The sequence below is a fragment of the Mobula birostris genome, chromosome 2, assembly GCF_030028105.1.
Source record: "Mobula birostris isolate sMobBir1 chromosome 2, sMobBir1.hap1, whole genome shotgun sequence".
Taxonomy (NCBI): domain Eukaryota; kingdom Metazoa; phylum Chordata; class Chondrichthyes; order Myliobatiformes; family Myliobatidae; genus Mobula; species Mobula birostris.
In genome coordinates, this window is record NC_092371.1 from 24,186,132 (window position 1) to 24,207,742 (window position 21,611).

The 21,611-nt window shown below is 43.6% G+C and overlaps 1 protein-coding gene across 1 annotated transcript in view; it reads left to right on the plus strand.

Annotated features, from left to right (window-relative positions):
- The window catches only part of nelfcd (negative elongation factor complex member C/D), a 114,763-nt gene that overhangs the window by 45,851 nt on the left and 47,301 nt on the right, over positions 1 to 21,611 (plus strand). Inside the window, exons 7-8 of the mRNA XM_072238750.1 lie at positions 9,027 to 9,157; positions 13,862 to 14,027. Coding sequence (XP_072094851.1) covers positions 9,027 to 9,157; positions 13,862 to 14,027 — 297 coding nt within the window. The remainder of the gene's footprint in view (positions 1 to 9,026; positions 9,158 to 13,861; positions 14,028 to 21,611) is intronic.

Genomic DNA, 21,611 nt, shown 5'->3' on the forward strand with positions numbered 1-21,611 from the left:
TCTGAGGGAGTGTTTGCCCCAAGACATGCTGGGCTACTGATTTGCTGATCAGATTTCCAGTTTATGGATCACAAACTATCCTGTGAAACTAATATAACCATATAACAATTACAGCACAGAAGCAGGCCATCTCGGCCCTTCTAGTCCGTACCGAACTCTTACTCTCAGCTAGTCCCACTGACCTGCACTCAGCCCATAACCCTCTATTCCTTTCCTGTCCATATATCTATCCAATCTAATTTTAAATGACAACATCAAACCTGCCTCAACCACTTCTGCTGGAAGCTCATTCCACAAAGCTACCACTCTGTGAGTAAAGAAGTTCCCCTTCATGTTACCCCTAAACTTTTGCCCTTTAACTCTCAACTCATGTCCTCTTGTTTCACACTCCCCCACTCTCAATGGAAAAAGCCTATCCACGTCAACTCTATCTATCCCCCTCATAATTTTAAATACCTCTATCAAGTCCCCCCTCAACCTTCTACGCTCCAAAGAATAAAGACCTAACTTGTTCAACCTTTCTCTGTAACTTAGGAGGTGAAACCCAGGCAACATTTTAGTAAATCTCCTCTGTACTCTCTCAATTTTATTGACATCTTTCCTATAATTCGGTGACCAGAACTGTACACAATACTCCAAATTTGGCCTCACCAATGCCTTATACAATTTCAACATTACATCCCAACTCCTATATTCAAGGCTATGATTTATAAAGGCCAGCATACCAAAAGCTTTCTTCACCACCCTATCCACATGAGATTCCACCTTCAGAGAACTATGCACCATTATTCCTAGATCCCTCTGTTCTACTGCATTCTTCAATGCCCTACCATTTACCATGTATGTCCTATTTTGATTAGTTCTACCGAAATGTAGCACCTCACATTTATCAGCATTAAACTCCATCTGCCATCTTTCAGCCCACTCTTTTAAGTGGTCTAAATTTCTCTGCAAGCTTTGAAAACCTACTTCATTATCCACAACTCCACCTATCTTAGTATCATCTGCATACTTACTAATCCAATTTACCACCCCATCATCCAGATCATTAATATATATGACAAACAACATTGGACCCAGTACAGAATCCCTGAGGCACACCGCTAGACACCGTCCTCCAATCTGACACACAGTTATCCACCACTACTCTCTGGCATCTCCCATCCAGCCATTGCTGAATCCATTTTACTACTTCGATATTAATACCTAACGATTGAACCTTCCTAATGTACGGGGTCTTTCTTTTTGTTAGAGTTAAAACGGCGACTTTGTTATGTTAATCTGGGGAATGCGGCTTTGTTGTGTTAAACGCTGAAGAGAGTTTGCGCTAGCAGTTTGTTTTACTTTAGAGTGAGATAGCAAGGCTCTATTAGCCAATGGGTGGTTATGTATCGTTTTGTTTTCGGATACCATGCTGTATGATATGACTGTGGACTGAGTTTTGGCGGGGAGTTGGAGGAGAGACGAGGAGGACGGTGGAGAGACGGAGAGTCGGAGGAGAGATGAGGAGGACGATGGAGAGACGGGGAGTCGGAGGAGAGACGGGGAGGACGGTGGAAGGGGTTTTTGGGGGGGGAGTCGGAGGAGAGATGGGGAGGACGGTGGACGTGTGGGGGTTTTTGGGGGGAGTCAGAGGAGAGACGGGGTTTTTGGGGGGAGTTGGAGGAGAGACGGGGTTTTTGGGGGGAGTTGGAGGAGAGACGGGGAGTCGGAGGAGAGACGAGGAGGACGGTGGACGGGAGTTTTTGGCGGGGAGTCGGAGGAGAGACAGGGAGGACCGCAGATGTGCGGAGAGGCTCCGGTCGATCACTCCGGGTGATCCCGAGCCGTGAGTCGACAGGATTCGGGTGGTCGTCAGGATTCGATTGAGCTCCAACGGTTGCGCGCGAAGAACTTGGACCTTGATAAGTGTTGGCGCCTTTTTTTTTATCACTTTCCTCTCTGTATCAAATTCATATTAATGTCATAGAATTAGTAACATCTATAAAGTGTATTTGTTAAAATTTACTGGGTGTGCTGGCTAATAATTGATGTTTGGGCTTGATTCGGGCTGCGACTGACCCTGAGGGGAGTGTTGAAGCAGGTGCTGGGCGGGATTTCCCCTAGACATACACGAGTCAATATAGCAGATAGTTACCCTAACTAACTTTCCATGTGGAACCTTATCAAAGGCCTTACTGAAGTCCATATAGACAACATCCACCGCTTTACCCTCGTCAACTTTCCTGGTAACCTCATCAAAAAACTCAATAAGATTTGTCAAACATGACCTTCCACGCACAAATCCATGTTGACTGTTCCTAATCAGACCCTGTCTATCCAGATAATTATATACACCATCTCTAAGAATACTTTCCATCAATTTACCCACCACTGACGTCAAACTCATAGGCCGATAATTGCTAGGTTTACTCTTAGAACCCTTTTTAAACAATGGAACAACATGAGCAATACGCCAATCCTCTGGCACCATCCCCTTTTCTAATGACATTTGAAATATTTCTGTCAGAGCCCCTGCTATTTCCACACTAACTTCCCTCAAGGTCCTAGGGAATATCCTGTCCAGACCTGGAGACTTATCCACTTTAATATTCCTTAAAAGCGCCAGTACGTCCTCTTCTTTAATCATCATACTTTCCATAACTACCCTTCTTGTTTCCTTTACCTTACACAATTCAATATCCTTCTCCTTAGTGAATTCCGAAGAAAAGAAATTATTCAAAATCTCCCCCCATCTCTTTTGGCTCCGCACATAGCCGTCCACTCTGATTCTCTAAGGGACCAATTTTATCCCTCACTATCCTTTTGCTATTAATATAACTGTAGAAACCCTTTGGATTTATTTTCACCTTACTTGCCAAAGCAGCCTCATATCTTCTTTCAGCTTTTCTAATTTCTTTCTTAAGATCCTTTTTACATTCTTTATATTCCTTGAGCACCTCATTTACTCCAAGCTGCCTATATTTATTGTAGATCCCTCTCTTTTTCTGAACCAAGTTTCCAATATTCTTTGAAAACCATGGCTCTCTCAAACTTTTACCCTGTCCTTTCAACCTAACAGGAACATAAAGATCCTGTACCCTCAAAATTTCACCTTTAAATGACCTCCATTTCTCTGTTACATCCTTCCCATAAAACAAATTGTCCCTATCCACCCCTTCTAAATCCTTTCGCATCTCCTCAAAGTTAACCTTTCTCCAATCAAAAATCTCAGCCCCGGGTCCAGTCCTATCCTCCTCCATAATTATATTGAAACTAATGGTATTATGATCACTGGACCCGAAGTGCTCCCCAACACATACCTCCGTCACCTGCCCTATCTCATTCCCTAACAGGAGATCCAACACTGCCCCTTCTCTAGTTGGTACCTCTATGTATTGCTGCAAAAAACTATCTTGGACACATTTGACAAACTCCAAACCATCCAGCCCTTTTACAGAATGGGCTTCCCAGACAATGTGTGGAAAATTAAAATCTCCCATAATCACAACCTTGTGCTTACTACAAATATATGCTATCTCCTTACAAATTTGCTCCTCCAATTCTCGCTGCCCATCAGGTGGTCTATAATACACCCCTATAAGCGTCACTATACCTTTCCTATTCCTCAATTCCACCCAAATAGCCTCCCTAGACGAGCCCACTAACCTATACTGTCAGAGCACCGCTGTTATATTTTCTCTGGCAAGCAATGCAACACCTCCCCCTCTTGCCCCTCCGATTCTATCACACCTGAAGCAACGAAATCCAGGAATATTTAGTTGTCAATCACACCCCTCCTGCAACCATGTTTCACTAATAGTGATAGTCTTGAGATAGGTTTTGGTAGCCAGTCTGCAGGTATGACTAACAGATTCTACTTTCAATTGACTGATACCTTGACTTTTCAAGAACTTTGTTAGTTTCATCAATTTTCACTGTTCATGTTGTTTGGGCTACTTCACTGACCTACAGGCAAGGTTAGAGCAGCTTGACACTTCAAGTCAATAGTTCTGAAAAATCACAACTGTTTGCCACAAGGCTGGTGGTTGTTCTTGTTCTAGGCTTGTATTGGGCTTCTCTTCCACTTCAGCGGTTTAAATCTTCCTCTGCAAGTCGATCCTTGCTTTTCCACACAGTAGATCATGTACACCCATTCACACTGATGACTAGTCCTTATTGTTTTTAAACATTTTTCTTGGATTTTATCAGTTATACAGAACTGTGCAAAAGTCTTAGGCCCAAACAGTATATATAGCTAAGGTGCCTAATACTTTTGCACAGTTCTGTATTTGTCAACGTGGAGTAGAGAGGAGTTTGTAAATCTGGCAGGAACAAGGGATGTTGGGAATGGCGAGGGTGGAGTGCCACAGACGGCGTGAGGGACAGGTAACAGAGAAAGAGTAGCAGAGGTCAGGGATGGCACAGGTGTGTACACACCCAGCTCTGAAACAACAGGCAAGGTCTGTTGATTCCAAACAATTGGTTTATTGATCATTACGGAATGTCTCACTGATGCTTCCTGCTCACTCCCCTCTCCCTTCTGCTTTTGCCAACCATGATATCCCTTTTCCTGTCCCCTTCCCACTCTCAGTCCACAGTAGAGACCCATGTCAGAATCAGATTTATCATCATTCACATAGGTGATTAAATTTGGTTTTTTTTGCAGCAATACAGTGCAATGCTCAAAATTACTGCAGTACTGTGCAATTGTTTTAGGCACCCTAATTCTATGTATGTGCCTAAGACTTGTGCACAGCACTGTAAATATGATTGAAATATATCCTTTGTTATGGTAGCTGGAATGCATGCTGTGTTCAGCTGGCCCTGTCCCAGTAGTGTGTGCAGTAAATCGACATTCTCCATGTCCTATCTGATTTCTTTACTGGTGGATTGATGTGGGTTACAATGATCTCAGCACTCTTGATCAATCAGGGACTGATCTGCCCTTTCTAAACCCTCCTCAGATTCTGTAGGAAATAAGGAAACTCCTGTTTTGCAGGTCTACTCATGGTTTCTCCTCCTCCCCACTATCTTCATTTCCACGGAGTGGACTTGCCCACAGTCATGTTTTTGTCCTGAGGATCTTTTTTAACTAGTGTTCAGTACCTGACTTCTGCTGGTTATCCAACTCCATGTCATTGAGTCTCCTGGATACCAACACCCTTGCTTTATAAAAGGCCAGAAAAGACTTTGTAATTGTTCTAATCTAACTTGTGTGTTTGATTTCTTGGATTCTAGTAACTTTGCAGTGAGTCCTGATTTTATATTTTTAGGCATGTGCTTTAGATTGCAGTTCCCTTACTATAGGATTCCATGTTGTTCATTGTAATGTTCCTTTTGCTCTTTGTGCAATCACTCGAGTTGAGTGTAATGCTTTCCTGAGGGATTGTCTATTGGTGGGTCCTCAGGTTACTGTCGTGGCCGATCCAGGATCCACATATTCTGGTGTAGTGTGGGCAGGAGTAAGTGGTGGTTGGGTCTTTTGGTTGCTCAGTGTTCCCTTTTACAGCTGTCGTTTGTTCTGTGTGGCACAGGGAAGGTCTGATTCAATAATCTTGTGTAGGCAGATGATTAGTTCAGAATCAGGTTTAACATTACTGGCATAGGTTGTGAAATTTGTTATTTTGTGGTAGCAGTATATTGCAATACATAATAAAAACAACAGTAATTGCAATAAGAAGCATGTGTGTGTGTATATTTAATTGAATTAAATAAATAGTGCAAAAAACAAAAATAAACAGTGAGGTGGGTTCATTGTGCATTTAGAAATCTGATGGCGGAGGGGAAGAAACTGTTCCTAAAACGTTGAGTGTGTGGCTTCAGGCTCCCGTACCTCCTCCTTGATGGTAGCTCTGAGAAGAGGGCATGTCTTGGATGAATGGATTCCTTAATGATGGGTGCAGCTTTTTGAGACATCGCTTCTGAAGGTGTCCTCGATGCTGGGGAAGCTAGTGCTCATGAAGAAGCCAGCTGAGTTTGCAATTTCCTGATCCTGTGCAGTGGCCCCTCCGTACCAGATGGTGATGCAACCAGTTAGAATGCTCTCCACCTTACATTTGTAGAAATTTGTGAGAGTCTTCAGTGACATACCAAGTCCCGTCAAACTCGTAATGAAATATAGTTGCTGTTGTGCCTTCTTTGTAATTTCATTAATATATTGTGCCCAGGATAGATGTTCAAAGATGTTGACACCCAGGAACTTGAAACTGCTCACCCTCTCCCTTGCTGATCCCTCGATGAGGACTCGTGTGTGAGTTCTCTTGACTTCCCCTTCTTCAAGTCCACAATTAATTCCTTGGTCTTACTGATGTTGAGTGCAAGGTTGTTCTTGTGACACTACTGAACCAGCTGATCTAACCCACTCCTATACACCTCCTCGTCACCACCTGAAATTTTGCCAACAATAATTGTGTCATCAGCAAATTTTTCGATGGTGTTTGAGCTGTGCTTAGCCATATAGTCGTGGCTGTAGAGAGAGTAGAGCAGTGGGCTAAGTATCTTTGAAGTGCTGATTATCAACAAAGAGATGTTATTTCCGATCCGTACTGATTGTGGTCTCCTGATGAGGAAGTCAAGGATCAATTTGCTGAGTGAAATACAGAGGCCCAGGTTCTGGAGCTTGTTGATTAGAGCTGAGGGTGTTGAACGCTGAGCTGTAATCGGTAAACAATGGCCTGACGTAGATATTGCTATTGTCCAGGTGCTCCAAGGCCAAGTGGAAAGCCAGTGAGATTGCATCCACAGTAGACCTATTGTAGGCTCAGGCAGGAGTTGATTCTGGCCATGACCAGCCTTTCAAAGCACTTAGTAGATGTGAGTGCAAGTGGGTGATAGCCATTGAGGCAGCTCACCCTGCTCTTGGGCACTGGTATGATTATTGCCCCTTTGAAGAAGATGGAAATCTCTGACTGTAACAGGTAGAGATTGAAGTTGTCCTTAAACACTCCCATCAGTTGGTTGGCAGAGAGTTTCTGAGCCCTACCAGGTACACCAGTGGTCCCCAGCCTCCGGGCCACGAAGCATGCAGGGGTACAGCGGTAGCCGGAACGCACCCAGCACATCTTTAAGAAAAAAGCCGAAATAAACAAGCTAATTAATTAGGTGCTACCCAGCACGTAACTGTCGGCCCAGATCAGAGGCGATTATCACCTCTCATCTGGGCCAACATTTAAGGCTGATTTATACTTGTGCGTCAAATGTACGCCGTAGGTACCGCGCACCTACTTAAAAATGTAACTCACGCGTTGCAGCGATGCAGACCGCAACAACTGTGATTGGTCCGCTTGGTAGCATCGCATTTCCTCATACGCATTTTTGATTGCTTTTCTCCGCCATGTATGTACACTGATGCGAAATGAACAGTTGGACACGATGAACCGAATCGTCAAATCTACCTGCCGACATCCGAAAATATTTGAAATGCATTTCCTTGTCCATGTCTCTCACAAAGAAACTCAACACAGTGGCATAGAAACCCCACTGCCAACTAATGTTTTGGCGGTGAATTGTAGAGCGACACAGACACAACTATGCATGCTGGCTACGGCGTAGGGCTACGCAATAGTATTAATCAGGCCTACGGTGTAGCCCATACACACAAGTATAAATTAGCCTTTACGTGCTGAGCGGTACCTAATTAATTAGCTTGTTTATTTTGGCTTTTTTCTTAAAGATGTGCTGGGTGCGTCCTGGCTACCGCTGCATGCTTCGCGGCAATGTATCGGTCTGCGGCCGGGAGGTTGGGGACCACTGAACACCATCAGGGCCTGATGCTTTGTGAAGGTTCACTCTCTTGAAAGATGGTCTGACATTGGCCTTTGAGACAGAGATCACAGGGTCACCAGATGCTGCAGAGATTTGCACAGGTGTAGTTTTATTTTTCTTGTAAAAGCATGCATAAAAGGCACTGAGTTAATCTGGGAGTGAAGCATCACAGCCCTTTATGATATTAGGTCTTGCCTTGTATGAAGTATTGGCCTACAAACCCTGCCAGAGCTGACGTGCATCCAGATCTGTTTCTAACCTCAACCAGAATTGTTTATTCACTCTAAATAGCCTTACGTAGGTCGTACCTGGACTTCTTGTATAGTTCTGGCTCACCAGTCCTGAATTTCGCAGCTCTATCCCTGAGCAGACTATGAATCTCCTGGTTTATCTCTGGCTTTTGGTTTGGATATGTCTGGTATGTTCTCATAGGCACACACTCATCGACACAGGTCCTGATGAAGTTGGTGGCAACTGTAGTGCATTCATTCAGATTCGAAGAGGAATCCTTGAATATTATTCAGTCCACTGACTTGAAGCAGTCCTGTAAATGCTCCTTCGCCTTCCTTGACCGTACTTTCTTTGTCCTCACCACTGGTGCAGAAGTCTTCAGACTCTGCCTGGAAGCCGGAAGTAGAAGTGCAGTCAGGTGATCGGATCGCCAAAGTGCGTGCATGGGATGGCACAGTAAGCATTCTTGATGGTAGTTACCCAGATATTCCTTGATTTAAAAAGAAATGCTTCCCAGATCTAATGCTTATTAGTAAAAGGGTTTTAGATAGAATTACGATTGTATCAGTATGAAGCCTCTGTTTCAGAGTAAATTTATCTAAACAAGTATTTTTATTTTTCCATTTATCTTGGCAAAGTATTGCTAAAATGAAGACCACTTCTTTTAGCATACGTGAAATACTTAAAGAATGTTCCGTACCTCTCTGCGTTTATTACATTTTTCAAGTAGAGGATGTTTCTTTGGGGAAGCATTTGGAGAAGACTGATCATAATTTCAAAGATATGAGGTCATTTTAGTGTTTGAAAAGGTAGCTTTATCCCAGAGGAGCCATAAGGAAAGTTCAATGTTAAATAAATTTGCAGTCACAGCCTGGTTTCCCTCAATACATTATAGACTTCTCTTGCTATTTTACTGTTTGCTTTCTACTAAATAGGAACTGTTTTTTTCTGCTTACTTGAAGCTACCTTTGAATTGTTACATTTCTTGTGTAAATTGACCGCACATATAGTATATTTTTTCACAACACCGCTGTTGGTAATTTCCACAGAAAATGGTATGTCATGGGGAGCACACGTACCTGTACGCTCAGTCCATAATGTCTATGTTGGCCCAGGAAGAGCAAGGGGGTGCCGCTGTCCGAAGAATTGCACAGGAAGTTCAGAGATATGCACATGAGAAGTAAGTATACAATCAATCGATGAGATTTTGGCAAAATTTAAAGACTTTTAATCACAGACTGCTGACTCTTCATTCTTTCCCTGAATTGCTCGAGCATACATTTCCATTGCCTTTGGCCTTCCTGCATAACCGCCGTCAGCTGGCGGTCATCCATTTCTTCTGTCAATGATATCATACATGGCTACTTGTCATATTCTATTACCGGTACCTCATCCATGGGCACTTTCAATCATTCATGCATTGGCACAGATCATTTTGCATAACCTCTTGCAGTGGGCAATAACAATCTTCTTTTACATATCTCACGAATGGCCAATTGTAATATAAACAGAACTGCTCATCAGATCTGGTAGCAGAGCTAACAACTTGTTAGGCTGCAGAGAAGGTGAAGTAGGGGTGATGTCTCTGATAGGGTAAAACTGGGTGACTAAGAGGGCACAAAATTTAATTCTGCAAATTCAGGTAACTTAATTTCTATTTGCATCAGTGGTCCACGTGTGATACTGACTCAGCTCGGTTGTGTTTTTTTCTCATCTGGGAGTGAAGGACCTCACCATCCTGTCGGGCATGTCCCTCTACTCTGCATTTCGCAGCTCTTACACTCTCTTGTCAGTGTTCTCACTCACTACCTGCTGCTGTTCACTCAGTGACCATTACAGATTATCTCCATGGTCAACCACATTTTATCCTATCCCAGGCATCCCTACGTCAGTAGATATAGAAATGGGCAAAATAACTTGCATGTCACTCAGATCATTCACTTGCCAACTTTTAGTGCCACATACATTACCACGTGCCTCTGATATGGCCAATTTCTATTCTCTCCCTGGCTATCCATCCCATAGGATGATGATGGTTCCTTTCAGTCAGTTAGTGGGGTGGTACCCCACTCCTCAGAAAGGAAGAGTGTGTGTGTGAGTGGATTTTAGGTGAGTAGGGGGTTGCATAGGTCCAGACCCACCCTCTCGACATCCCCTCCCAGATCCAGCAACATGGTGGGGTCCAAGACGGCTGGGGGAAGTTCTGTTGCAGTGAATGGCCAGACCAAGCTTCGATGCAAGGGATGCCCTTTCTGCGCTTCACGGCATGTGTTTGCTACATGGCCGTTGACCCTACAAGAGGGTTCATCCACCCTTTGACAGGTCTTGTTTTTGGTCCTGCAGGGTGTCTGGCCACCCTCCTCACTAGTCAAGCCTGGTGGGGGAGCCAGTTTAAGGCTGATTTATACTTCTGCGTCAAATCGATGCTGTAGGTATGGCTTAGCCGTGAACCCTACGCAGTGCCTACGCGGATCCCTACGCCGTAGCCTGACGCGCACCTCTCCCAAAATATAACTACGCGTTGCAGCAATGCAGACCTCAATAACTGTGATTGGTCTGCTTGATAGCATTGCATTTCCTCCTTTGCTGCAATAGCTTCCCATTGGGCGACTGAAGGACAGGGAAGGAACTCTGGCTGCAATGCTTTCCATAAAGCTTTACAGACCTCCGAAATTATGGAGGACACATTTGGCGTTTACGAAAAAAAGACGCTCACTTTAAACTTGTTTACCCCGAGAAAGACTACCATGACCATGAAGCCTTGCACGGGCAGGTGTGTGCGCATGCGTGATGAGCGTGAATTGCAGAGTGACGCAGACACACCAACACACAAGTATAAATGATCACAATGCGCGTAGGCCACTTGCGTAGGTTATGGCGTCGATTTGACGCAGAAGTATAAATCAGACTTCAGTCGCCCACCACCCGACCATGCGACAGGTAGTACTGGGTTACATGGTACCAGTAGCACTCAGACGAGTGACCTGACATTAGTCACCTAGCATTACCTCATCCATTGGTATCTTCAACTTCTTGTCACCTGGATTACAGATTTTCTTGCATTACCTCATGCATAGAGACTACACAGCAACTTTTTTGCTCGCACTTTTGGGATTTGGACATTGTTAACAAGACTAGCATGTATTGTTCATCCCTAATTACTGTTCGAATGGTAGTGGCAAGTCACCTTCCTGAACTGCCGCAGCTCCTCTTGTGGGCGTGCTGCCACAGAGCAGTTGGATAAGAATTTCCAGGATTGAGATCCAACATTGTATCTTAGAATACTTGCAAGGGGAACGTAGTGTTGGTGTGTGACATCACAGGTTTATGAGGTGATGTTATCGTTGCTTTGGTGAGTAATTACAGTGCATTCTGTTCATGCCATGTGCTGGACAAGCGAGCAAGAGTACAGGTAATCCATGATTAAAGTGGTTTAGGGATGGCCATTTAAACAGACAACTTTGTCCTACATGACATCAAGCAACTTGTGTGTTATTGGAGCTGCACTTATCCAGGCAAGTGCAGAGTATTCTACAATGTTCTTGGCTTCTGTCTTGTAAATGGTGAAAAGATTCTGTGGCATCAGAGGTTGGGGTACTTGCCGCAGGACACCCAGCCACATGGTTGGTACCTGTGGCTTTCTGGTCAGTGGTGACATCACAGGATATTAACTCAATAGTGGTAATACCACTGATTGTCAAGCGTAGGTGGTTAGACTCTTGTTAGAGGTGGATATTGCCTGACACTTTATGTACATTGAAACACACAAAGAATGCCTTATTTGCGTCAAATCAAATCAGCGAGGATTGTTCTGGGTACAATTGTGGCACCAACATAGAATGTTACTTGCCGTTACTTGTCACTTAAGGACTTGCTGTATGCAAGCTTGGACTTCATTTGCTGAGGAGTTGCAAGTGAAATTAAGCTATGCTTAATTCTACTTGCAATTCCTCAGTACACGAAGCAGCACAATACATCACCATTTCTCACCTTTTGAAGAAGGGTTAGTCACAGCTGAAGGAGCCACAAATGATCAAGCCTAGGACATGTGCTCATCAGGAACTTTTGAAGTGGTGGTTTGGGAACATGGCGCAGGAATGTTGCGGTTAGTGTAATGGTATTACAGCACCAGAGATCACCAATCGGTGTACAATTACTGCCACTGCTTGTAAAGAGTTTGTACGTTCTCCCCATGAGGGAATGGGTTTCCTCCAGGTGTTCCAGTTTCCTCTCACTGTTAAACCTTACTTCTAATTATCACCTGTTACCCGATGCAAGAACACACAGTACTACGGGAGGTAAAGCAACTGCTTCTTTATTAGTAGCTCGCTACTAGAGAGAGAGAGAGAGAGAGAAAAAGAGAAAAACTTCTCGAGCACACATGGGATTCGTACCAGTGGTCTCTCTCTCTCCGCACACAGATACAGAGTTCTTTTTTATATCCTTTCTGTCATGTAGCAGGAAGCAGTTTTCCTAGCTACCCCCATAGTCACATGCCTAGCAACAGTATTATTTTAAGACCTAGATCTCTTGGTTGCCTTACTAGACCAAAGTTCTTCAGCCTGAGGAAATGTGCAGGATGACATTGCCCCCCACTTTTTCAACTGTAGTTTCACATTCGTTTGGACAGTTTTACCACCTCCTGTTCCGCAGGTGAGACAAGGATTGTGAGTTCGTATCGAACCTTTGTCCAACTTAGAAGTATTACAATTTATAGACCTAGCTTACACGACAAAAAAAACGCTCAGCTCAATCCTTGCAGTTTCAATCCACAAAGCATAACGTCTGCAAGGTTATCAGTCAGAACAGAACAAACAAAGGTCTGTAGCAATTTTAACCCATTATTCACAAGAGTCCAAAAATCATTTCCCGACCCCTTTAACCCTTTAATATCTCACCACATTCCAAGACATATGGTAAGGATTAGTAAGTTTTGGCCATGCTATGTTGGTGCCACAATTGTGGCAACACCAGCAGGCTACCCAGCACAATCCTCGCCAATTTGATTTGATGCAAACAATGATTTCTTTGTGCATTTCAATGTACATGCGACAAATAAAAGTAATCAACAACAGCCATCTCCCTTTGTGTGATGTACAACTTAAACCATTGGAAAGTTACCCCCTTGATGCCTGTTGACTTCAGTTGAGCAGGCTGTTGATGCTACACAGTCAAAAACTGTTAGGGGCAATCACTGTGCCCGCTCCTCTGGAATTCAGCTCTTTATTTGTGATTGTAGTGAAGCCTGGACATGTGTAATCCTGGTGAAACCCAAAGTCGGCCTTGGTGAGCAGGTTATTGGTTAGTGCCACTGGATGAATTAATAAATTGGTCTATGTATTTGAATACTGTGAAAAACTTGCTTTGCATATCATCCATACAGATCAATTTGTTGCAACAGTGCATTGAAGTAGTACAATGTAAAACAATGACAGTGTAAAATTTACTTTATTTAGCAATACAGGCCCGTACAGCCCTTAGATGTGAGTAGCGAATCTTTGGAGGTCTGTACGCAGGGTTGTCTTCTATGTTTAATTGCTGAATATATTAAAGATGCAGACTGGTGAATTTTTGGAAATTAAGATGATATGTCATGATACTTCTCAGTGATAATAAGCCTGATTCTGATCCTTATTCCAACAGTGATAACTTGATAGTGATCAAGAATACAAGCACTGGCTGACTTTCACTTCACTAATGCTGGGATAATGAGATTCTTTACGTAATTGCTGTAAGCTCTGCATGTAGCAAGCTTCCACAGTCCATATAGTTCTTATGTTGTGCTGAACTGCTTGGTGACTTCAAACAAAAATTCATAGCTCTTTGTGCAGTTTCCTTTCGAGTCATAAGGAAAGTTAATGCTCTTTGTGCTACCTTCCTACAGAGGTCATGATGCCAGTCAGATTACTTTAGCGTTGGGCACAGCTGCATCTTATCCCCGAGCTTGCCAGGCACTGGGTGCCATGCTATCCAAAGGAGCGCTCAATCCTGCTGATATCACGGTGTTATACAAGATGTTCACAAGCATGGATCCACCACCTGTCGAACTGGTAAGAAATGCTCTCAGGCACCTGTTTAACTGAGACAAGAAGACAACCTCTCCAAATACTGGGCTCCCCTCAATTTCCCAAATACGTTTGTACATTGGATTCTGGTTATTTGAGCTATTGGTTAATGGGGGCAGCCACGTATTTGAGATAACTCTTAACGGACAAATAGTAATTGAGAAAATAGCTGGGATTCTTTTTGTTTATTTGAGACACTCTGCCGCTTAGTTGGGACAGGAGGTTGTTGCTGAACTGTTTCGAACTAGCGTTATTCATGTGCACGTGTGGATGTTAGACACTACATTGTGCTTAGAGCGAACAATTTTTAAATAGCATCAGTTGAGTGTGCTTGTGTTCAAAAAGCAGTGATTCTTGTCACTGATAGCTGATGAGAGATGAACCATAAGACAATTAAGAATAGCTCTGCTCACTGTGGTTTCAAGCATTCAGTCTTGAAGATGCCAGAAATAGCCGTGAGTGAAAATGAAACGATTTTGCTATTTTCTACAACTTGAAGAACCTTGATTCCTATAACGAACACACTGAATAGCACCAGCACTGGCACGCCATTGCCCCATTCCTCCCCACCACCCGCAGAGATATCTGATTGATGACCCCCCACCTCCCACCTCACTCCTCCTGTGCTTTACTTACTACAGCCACCAGAAAAAAACTGGGCAGCTACAAATAGACTCAGAAGCTGACATGCCAAAGCAACGCAAACACTACACTGATGGGGTGCCCGACAAACCCCAGCTTGCCCCTGTGGTGCCCCAACCTAGGGCGACCGCCACTGGGTCCAAACTTGCCTTCTCACCAAGATCCCAGATGGCTTTGCCGCAGTCCATTGATGAGGCCACGAGCTGGAGTGGTGGCTTGACAAAGACAATTAGAATTGTGAAGAGAAAAACATCTGCCATACGAAACAATAACTTCTTCAACAAGTTAGGAACTACAAAGAATTTGAAGATATTGACAATCATCTTGAATATCTGGAGGATGCCATCATCAATGACATTGTATTAAGGCAGTCCATTATCTGCACTAGGTGTCTGCACTGGTTTTGTTCACTTATAGTCAATCAAAAAAATGGCAGCCTACACTGGATGAATTTCTCCATCAATAACTAGTAGGAATCAGTACACAGTTTTATAGTACAGTGGTAGTATTAGTAGTGTGGTAATTTGTTCTGTATTTCACTTAAACGGTAGTTTATCTTTTTTATACTTTTTTAACTATTTCCATGAAACTGGCTAATTGGGTCTGTCACTTACAAACCCCATTTCCAGAAAGGCTGGGATATTTTCCAAAATGCAATAAAAACAAAAATCTTTGATATGTTAATTCACGTAAACCTTTATTTAACTGACAAATGTACAAAGAAAAGATTTTAAATAGTTTTACTGACCAACTTAATTGTATTTTGTAAATATACACAAATATAGGATTTGATGGCTGCAACACACTCAACAAAAGTTGGGACAGAGTTAAAATAGGATTGAAAAATGCACAGAAAAGTCATGCTACTGTGACAATTATAACCACCTGGGCTCGGGAGTACTTCGGAAAACCATTGTCACTCAACGCAGTCCGTCGCTGCATCCAGAAATGCAACTTGAAACTGTATTACGCAAGGAGGAAGCCATACATCAACTCTACGCAGAAACGCCGGCAAGTTCTCTGGGCCTGAGCTCATCTCAGATGGACCGAAAGACTGTGGAACCGTGTGCTGTGGTCAGATGAGTCCACATTTCAGCTAGTTTTCGGAAAAAACGGGAGTCGAGTTCTCTGTGCCAAAGATGAAAACGACCATCCAGATTGTTATCAGCGAAAGATGCAGAATCCAGCATCTGTGATGGTATGGGGGTGCATCAGTGCCCACGGCATGGGTGAGTTGCATGTATGTGAAGGTACCATTGACTCTGAGGCATATATTAGGATTTTAGAGAGACATATGTTGCCATCAAGGCGACGTCTCTTCCCGGGACATCCATGCTTATTTCAGCAGGACAATGCCAGACCACATTCTGCACGGGCTACAACAACGTGGCTTTGTAGACACAGAGTGCGTGTACTTTTGACAGGTAAATAAAGGTTCACGTGAATTAACATATCACAGATTTTTGTTTTTATTTGCATTTTGGAAAATATCCCAACTTTTCTGGAAATGGGGTTTGTAATTGGGCCAAAATGCATTGGTCATGATGTGTCCCAATTAACTGGAATCCACTGTATCTTCTTGCCTCTTGACATTGAACGATGTCACCTTCTGCAAGAGTTCACATCCTGTGCCAGTCCAGACAATAAGCATGATTATAGTGTCTGTGTGAAAAAGAGCTTTGACCAGCGGCCAAACCGGACATCAAAAGCAGCAGCGGGTCGCTGGAGCAAGTAAGAGCTTTAACCTGCAACCAATTGACGTTTGGGATTGATTAGTAAGAGCAAATTAAAGGAAGGCAGGGGCAAACACAGCAGTTGTCATCTGAGTGGGCAGAGTCAGAGTGGTGATTGTGAGGCTTTAGCTCTTCGAGGCTTCTGCAAAGACAGGCTTCACCTAGAGAAAGCAAAGGAAAAGAAAGCCTCATGCTTTTTTTCCTTCCCTTCTTTATATCTGCTCAGCTTGGACAGTAGAGATACTGGGCAGGACAGTGAAATGCTCCTCTTGTGGGATGTGGGAAGGCAGGGAGGCATCCAGTGTCCTTGACGACTACAGCTGCGAGAAGTGCATCCAGCCGCAGTTTTTAACACGCTGCGTTAAGGAGTTGGAGCTGGAACTGGTTGAACACCAGATCATTTGGGAGGCCGAGGAGGTGATTGATAAGACATATAGAGAGGTAGTTACACTCAAGGTGTATGACACAGGAAACTGGGTAACAGTCGGGAAGGGGAAAGGAGTTAAAGAGCCAGTGCAGAGTACCCCTGTGGCCATCCCCCTCATCAATAGGTATTTCAGATTTGATACTGTCGGGGGTGGGGGGGGGGGGCAACAATTACACCAGTACCTAAGAAGAAGAATGTGAGCTGCCTTAATGACTATCGCCCAGTAGCACTCACATCTACAGTGATGAAATGCTTTGAGAGGTTGGTCATGACTAGACTGAACTCCTGCCTCAGCAAGGACCTGGACCCATCACAATTTGTCTATTGCCACAATAGGTCAATGGCAGATGCAATCTCAATGGCTCTCCACATGGCTTTAGACCACCTGGACAACACAAACACCTACGTCAGGATGCTGTTCATCGACTATAGCTCAGCATTTAACACCATCATTCCCACAATCCTGACTAATAAGTTATAGAACCTGGGCCTCTGTACCTCCCTCTGCAATTGGATCCTCAGCTTCCTAAACAGAAGACCACAATCTGTGGATTGGTGATGATATCTCCTCCTCGCTGACGATCAACACTGGTGTACCTCAGGGGTGTGTGCTTAGCCCACTGCTCTACTCTCTCTATACCCATGACTGTGTGGCTAGGCATAGCTCGAATACCACCTGTAAATTTGCTGATGATACAATCATTGTTGGTGGAACCTCAGATGGAGCCGAGAGGGCGTACAGGAATGAGATATGCCAACAAGTGGAGAGGTGTCACAGCAACAACCTGGCACTCGGTGTCAGTAAGACAAAAGAGCTGACTGTGCACTTCAGGCAGGGTAAGACGAAGGAACACATACCAATCCTCATAGAGGGATCAGAAGTGGAGAGAGTGAGCAGTTTCAAGTTCATGGGTGTCAAGATCTCTGAGGATCTGATCTGGTCCCAACATATCAATGTAGTTATAAAGAAGGCAAGACAGCGACTATGCTTCATTAGTAATTTGAAGGGATTTGGTATGTCAACAAAAACACTTGAAAACTTCTATAGAGAGCATTCTGACAGACTGTCTGGTATGGGGGAGGGGGGAGCTACTGCACAGGACAAAAGAAGCTACAGAGGGTCGTAAATCTAGTTGGCTCCATCTTGGGTACTAGCCTACAAAGTACCCAGAACATCTTCAAGGAGCGGTGTCTCAGAAAGGCATCGTCCATTATTGAGGACCTGCAGCATCCAGGGCATGCCCTTTTCTCACTGGTACCATCAGGTAGGAGATACAGAAGCTTGAAGGCACACACTCAGTGATTGAGGTACAGCTTCTTCCCCTCTGCCATCCGATTCGTAAATGGACATTGAACCCATGAACACTACCTCACTTTTTTAATATATATTATTTCTGTTTTTGCACGATTTTAATCTATTCAATATACATATGCTGAATTTATTTATTTATTCTTTTTTTTCTCTTCTCTGTTATCTATTGAACTGCTGCTGCTAAGTTAACAAATTTTACAACACATGCCGGTGCCCATAAACCTGATTCTGACAGATCTCTGGCACTGAGTCTGCCTCTGTGCCCAAAAGGGAAGAGGGGAGAAGAGGCACACTGTGATGATAGGGGATCCATTAGGGGAATGGACAAGAAGTTCTGTGGGCAAGAATGAGATTCCTGGATGGTATGTTGCCTCCAGGGTTCCACAGTCTGGGATATTTTGGATTGAGTCCTCACCATTCTTAAATGAGAGGATGAACAGCCAGAAGACGTGGTCCATGTCATGGGTAGGACAAGTGATGAAGTTCTGCATAGGGAGTTCAGGGAGTTAGGTGCTAAGTTAAAGGGGAGGACCTCTGGTGCTGTGATCTCAGAATTGCTACCCGTACCACATGCTAGTGAGGCCAGCACTAGATAGGTTATACAGTTTAATACATGGCTATCGAGTTGGTGTAGGAGGGAGGGCATAAGATTTTTAGATCATTGGGCTCTCTTCCAGGGAAGGTGGGACCTGTACAGAAGGGACAGTTTGCACCTGAACTGTAGGGGGATTAATATCCTAGTGGGAAGGCTTGTTAATGCTGCACAGTGGGGTTTAAACTAGAGCTACAGGGGAATGGGAACCAGAGTGCCAGAACAGTTAGTGGAGAGGTTGTGGAGGCAGATGTTGGTAAGACCTCAGACAAAGTTAGGAATTAAAAGGTTGAGCATGGTGCAACTAGTGTCCTGAGTAGCATGTATTTCAATGCAAGGAGTATCCTAGGAAAGGCAGATGATAGTGCTGAAGATGAGGGTAGCTGGTTTACAAACAGAGACCATGTGTAGTGAGGAGAAGCTGTTGATAGGGCAAAATTGCAGTTAACGGGATAAGTTGCAACATAAAAGGTGGACAAAATCGAAAAGGAATGAAGGTGTATCTGAATGTGCACAGTATACAGAATAAGGTCGATGAACTTGCAGCACAGTTGCAGATTGGCAGGTATGATGTTGTGTGCATCACTGAATCATGGCTGAAAGATTACAGCTGGGAGCTTAATGTCCAAGGATACACATTGTATTGAAAGGACAGGCAGGAAGGCAGAGGGGGCGGCATTGCTCTGCTGGGGTCGGAAGGTGTTGAATCTTTGTGGATAGAGCTAAGGAACTGCAAAGATAAAAAGATTTTGATGGGAGTTGTATACAGACTCCCAAACAGTAGTAAGGATGTGGCATGCAAATTACAATGGGAGATAGAAAATGCATGCCAAGAGGGCAATGTTACAATAGTCATGGGGACTTCACTCTGCAGGTAGATTGGGAAAAATCAGGTTGGTGCTGGATTCCAGGAGGGAGTATTTCTAGAGTGCCTATGAGATGGCGTTTTAGAGCAGCCCGTGGTTAAGCCCACTAGGGGATTAGCTATTCTAGATTGCGTGTTGTGCAATGAACCAGAATTGATTAGAGACCTTAAGGTAAAAGAACCCTGAGGAGTAAGTGATCACAAGAATATCTAATTCACCCTGAAATTTGAGAAGAAGAAGCTAAAGTCAGATGTATCAATATTACAGTGGAGTAAAGGGAATTGCAGAGGCATGAGAAAGGTATTGGCCAGAATTGATTGGAAAAGAACATTGGCAGGGATGATGCCAGAGCAGCAATGGCTGGAATTTCTAGAAGCAATTTGGAAGGCACAGGATGGATACATCCCAAAGAGGAAGACCTATTCTAAAGGAAACTTACTCAGCCATGGCTAACAAGAAAAATCAAAGCCAACATAAAAGCCAAAGAGAGAGCACACAATAGAACAAAAATTAGTGGGAAGTTGGAGGATTGGGAAGCTTTTAAAAACTAATGAAAGGCAACTTAAAAAGTAATTAAGAAGGTAAAGATGGAATACGAAAGTAAGCTACCCAATAATATTAAAGAGGATACCAAAAGTTTCTTCAGATACATAAAGTGTAAAAGAGAGGCAAGAGTGGATATCGGACCACTGGAAAACGATGCTGGAGAGGTAGTAATGGGGGTCAACAAAATGACGGATGAACTGAATCAGCTTTTGCATCAGGCTTCACTGTGAAGACACTAGCAGTGTGATGGAAGTTCTAGGTGTTACAGGCATGAAGTGTGTGAAGCTACCATTACTAGGAAGAAGGTTCTTGGGAAACTGAAAGGCCCGAACATAGATAAGTCACCTGGGCCAGATAGTGTACACCCTAAGGATCTAAAGGAGGTGGCTGAAGAGACTGGAGGCATTTGTAATCATCTTTCAAGAATCACTAGATTTTGGAATGGTTCCAAAAGACTGGAAAATTGCAAATGTCACTCCACTATCAAGAGGGAGAGAGGCAGAAGATAGGCCAGTGTTTGGGAAGATGTAAGGATGAGCCCTCACAGTACTTGGATGCACATGATAAAATAGGCTGAAGTCAGCATGGTTTCTACAAGGAAAAATCTTGCCTGACAGACTTGTTGGAATTGTTTGAAGAAATAAACAGTCTAGACAAAGGAGAATCAGTTGATCTTGTGTACTTGGATTTTCAGAAGACCTTTGACAAGGAATCACACGTGAGGCTGTTTAACAAGCCCATGCTATTACAGGAAAGATTCTAACATGGATAAAGAAGTGGCTGATTGGCAGGAGGCAAAGAGTGGGAATAAAGGGAGCCTTTTTCTGGTTGGCTGCTGATGACTGGTGGTGGTCCACAGGTCACCACAGTAGTGTTGAGACTGATTCTTTTTACGTTATATGTCAATGATTTGCATGATGGAATTGATTGATGGCTTTGTTACGAAGTTTGCAGATGATATGAAGATAGGTGGAGGGGCAGATAGTTTTGAGGAAATAGAGAGGCTATAGAGGACTTACATAGATTCGGAGAATAGGCAGTGAAATGGCAGGTGGAATCCATTGTCATGCACTTTGGTAGAAGAAATTAAAGAGTTGACTTTTTTAAAAGGAGAGAAAATACAAAAAAAACTGAGGTGCAAAGGGACTTGGGAGTCCTTGTGCAGGATTCCCTAAAGGTTAATTCTCAGATTCAGTCTGTGGTGAGGAAAGCAATTGCAATGTTAGCATTCATTTCAAGAGGACTAGAAGATAAAAGCAAGGATGTAATTTTGAAGCAGTGGTGAGGCCTCACTTGGAATATTTTGAGCAGTTTTGGGCCTCTTAGAAAGGATGTGCTGACAGTGGAGAGGGTTCAAAGGAGGTTCACAAAATGATTCCGGGATTGAATGACTTGTCACATGAAGAACGATTGATGGCTCTGGGCCTATATTCACTAGAATTCGGAAGAAT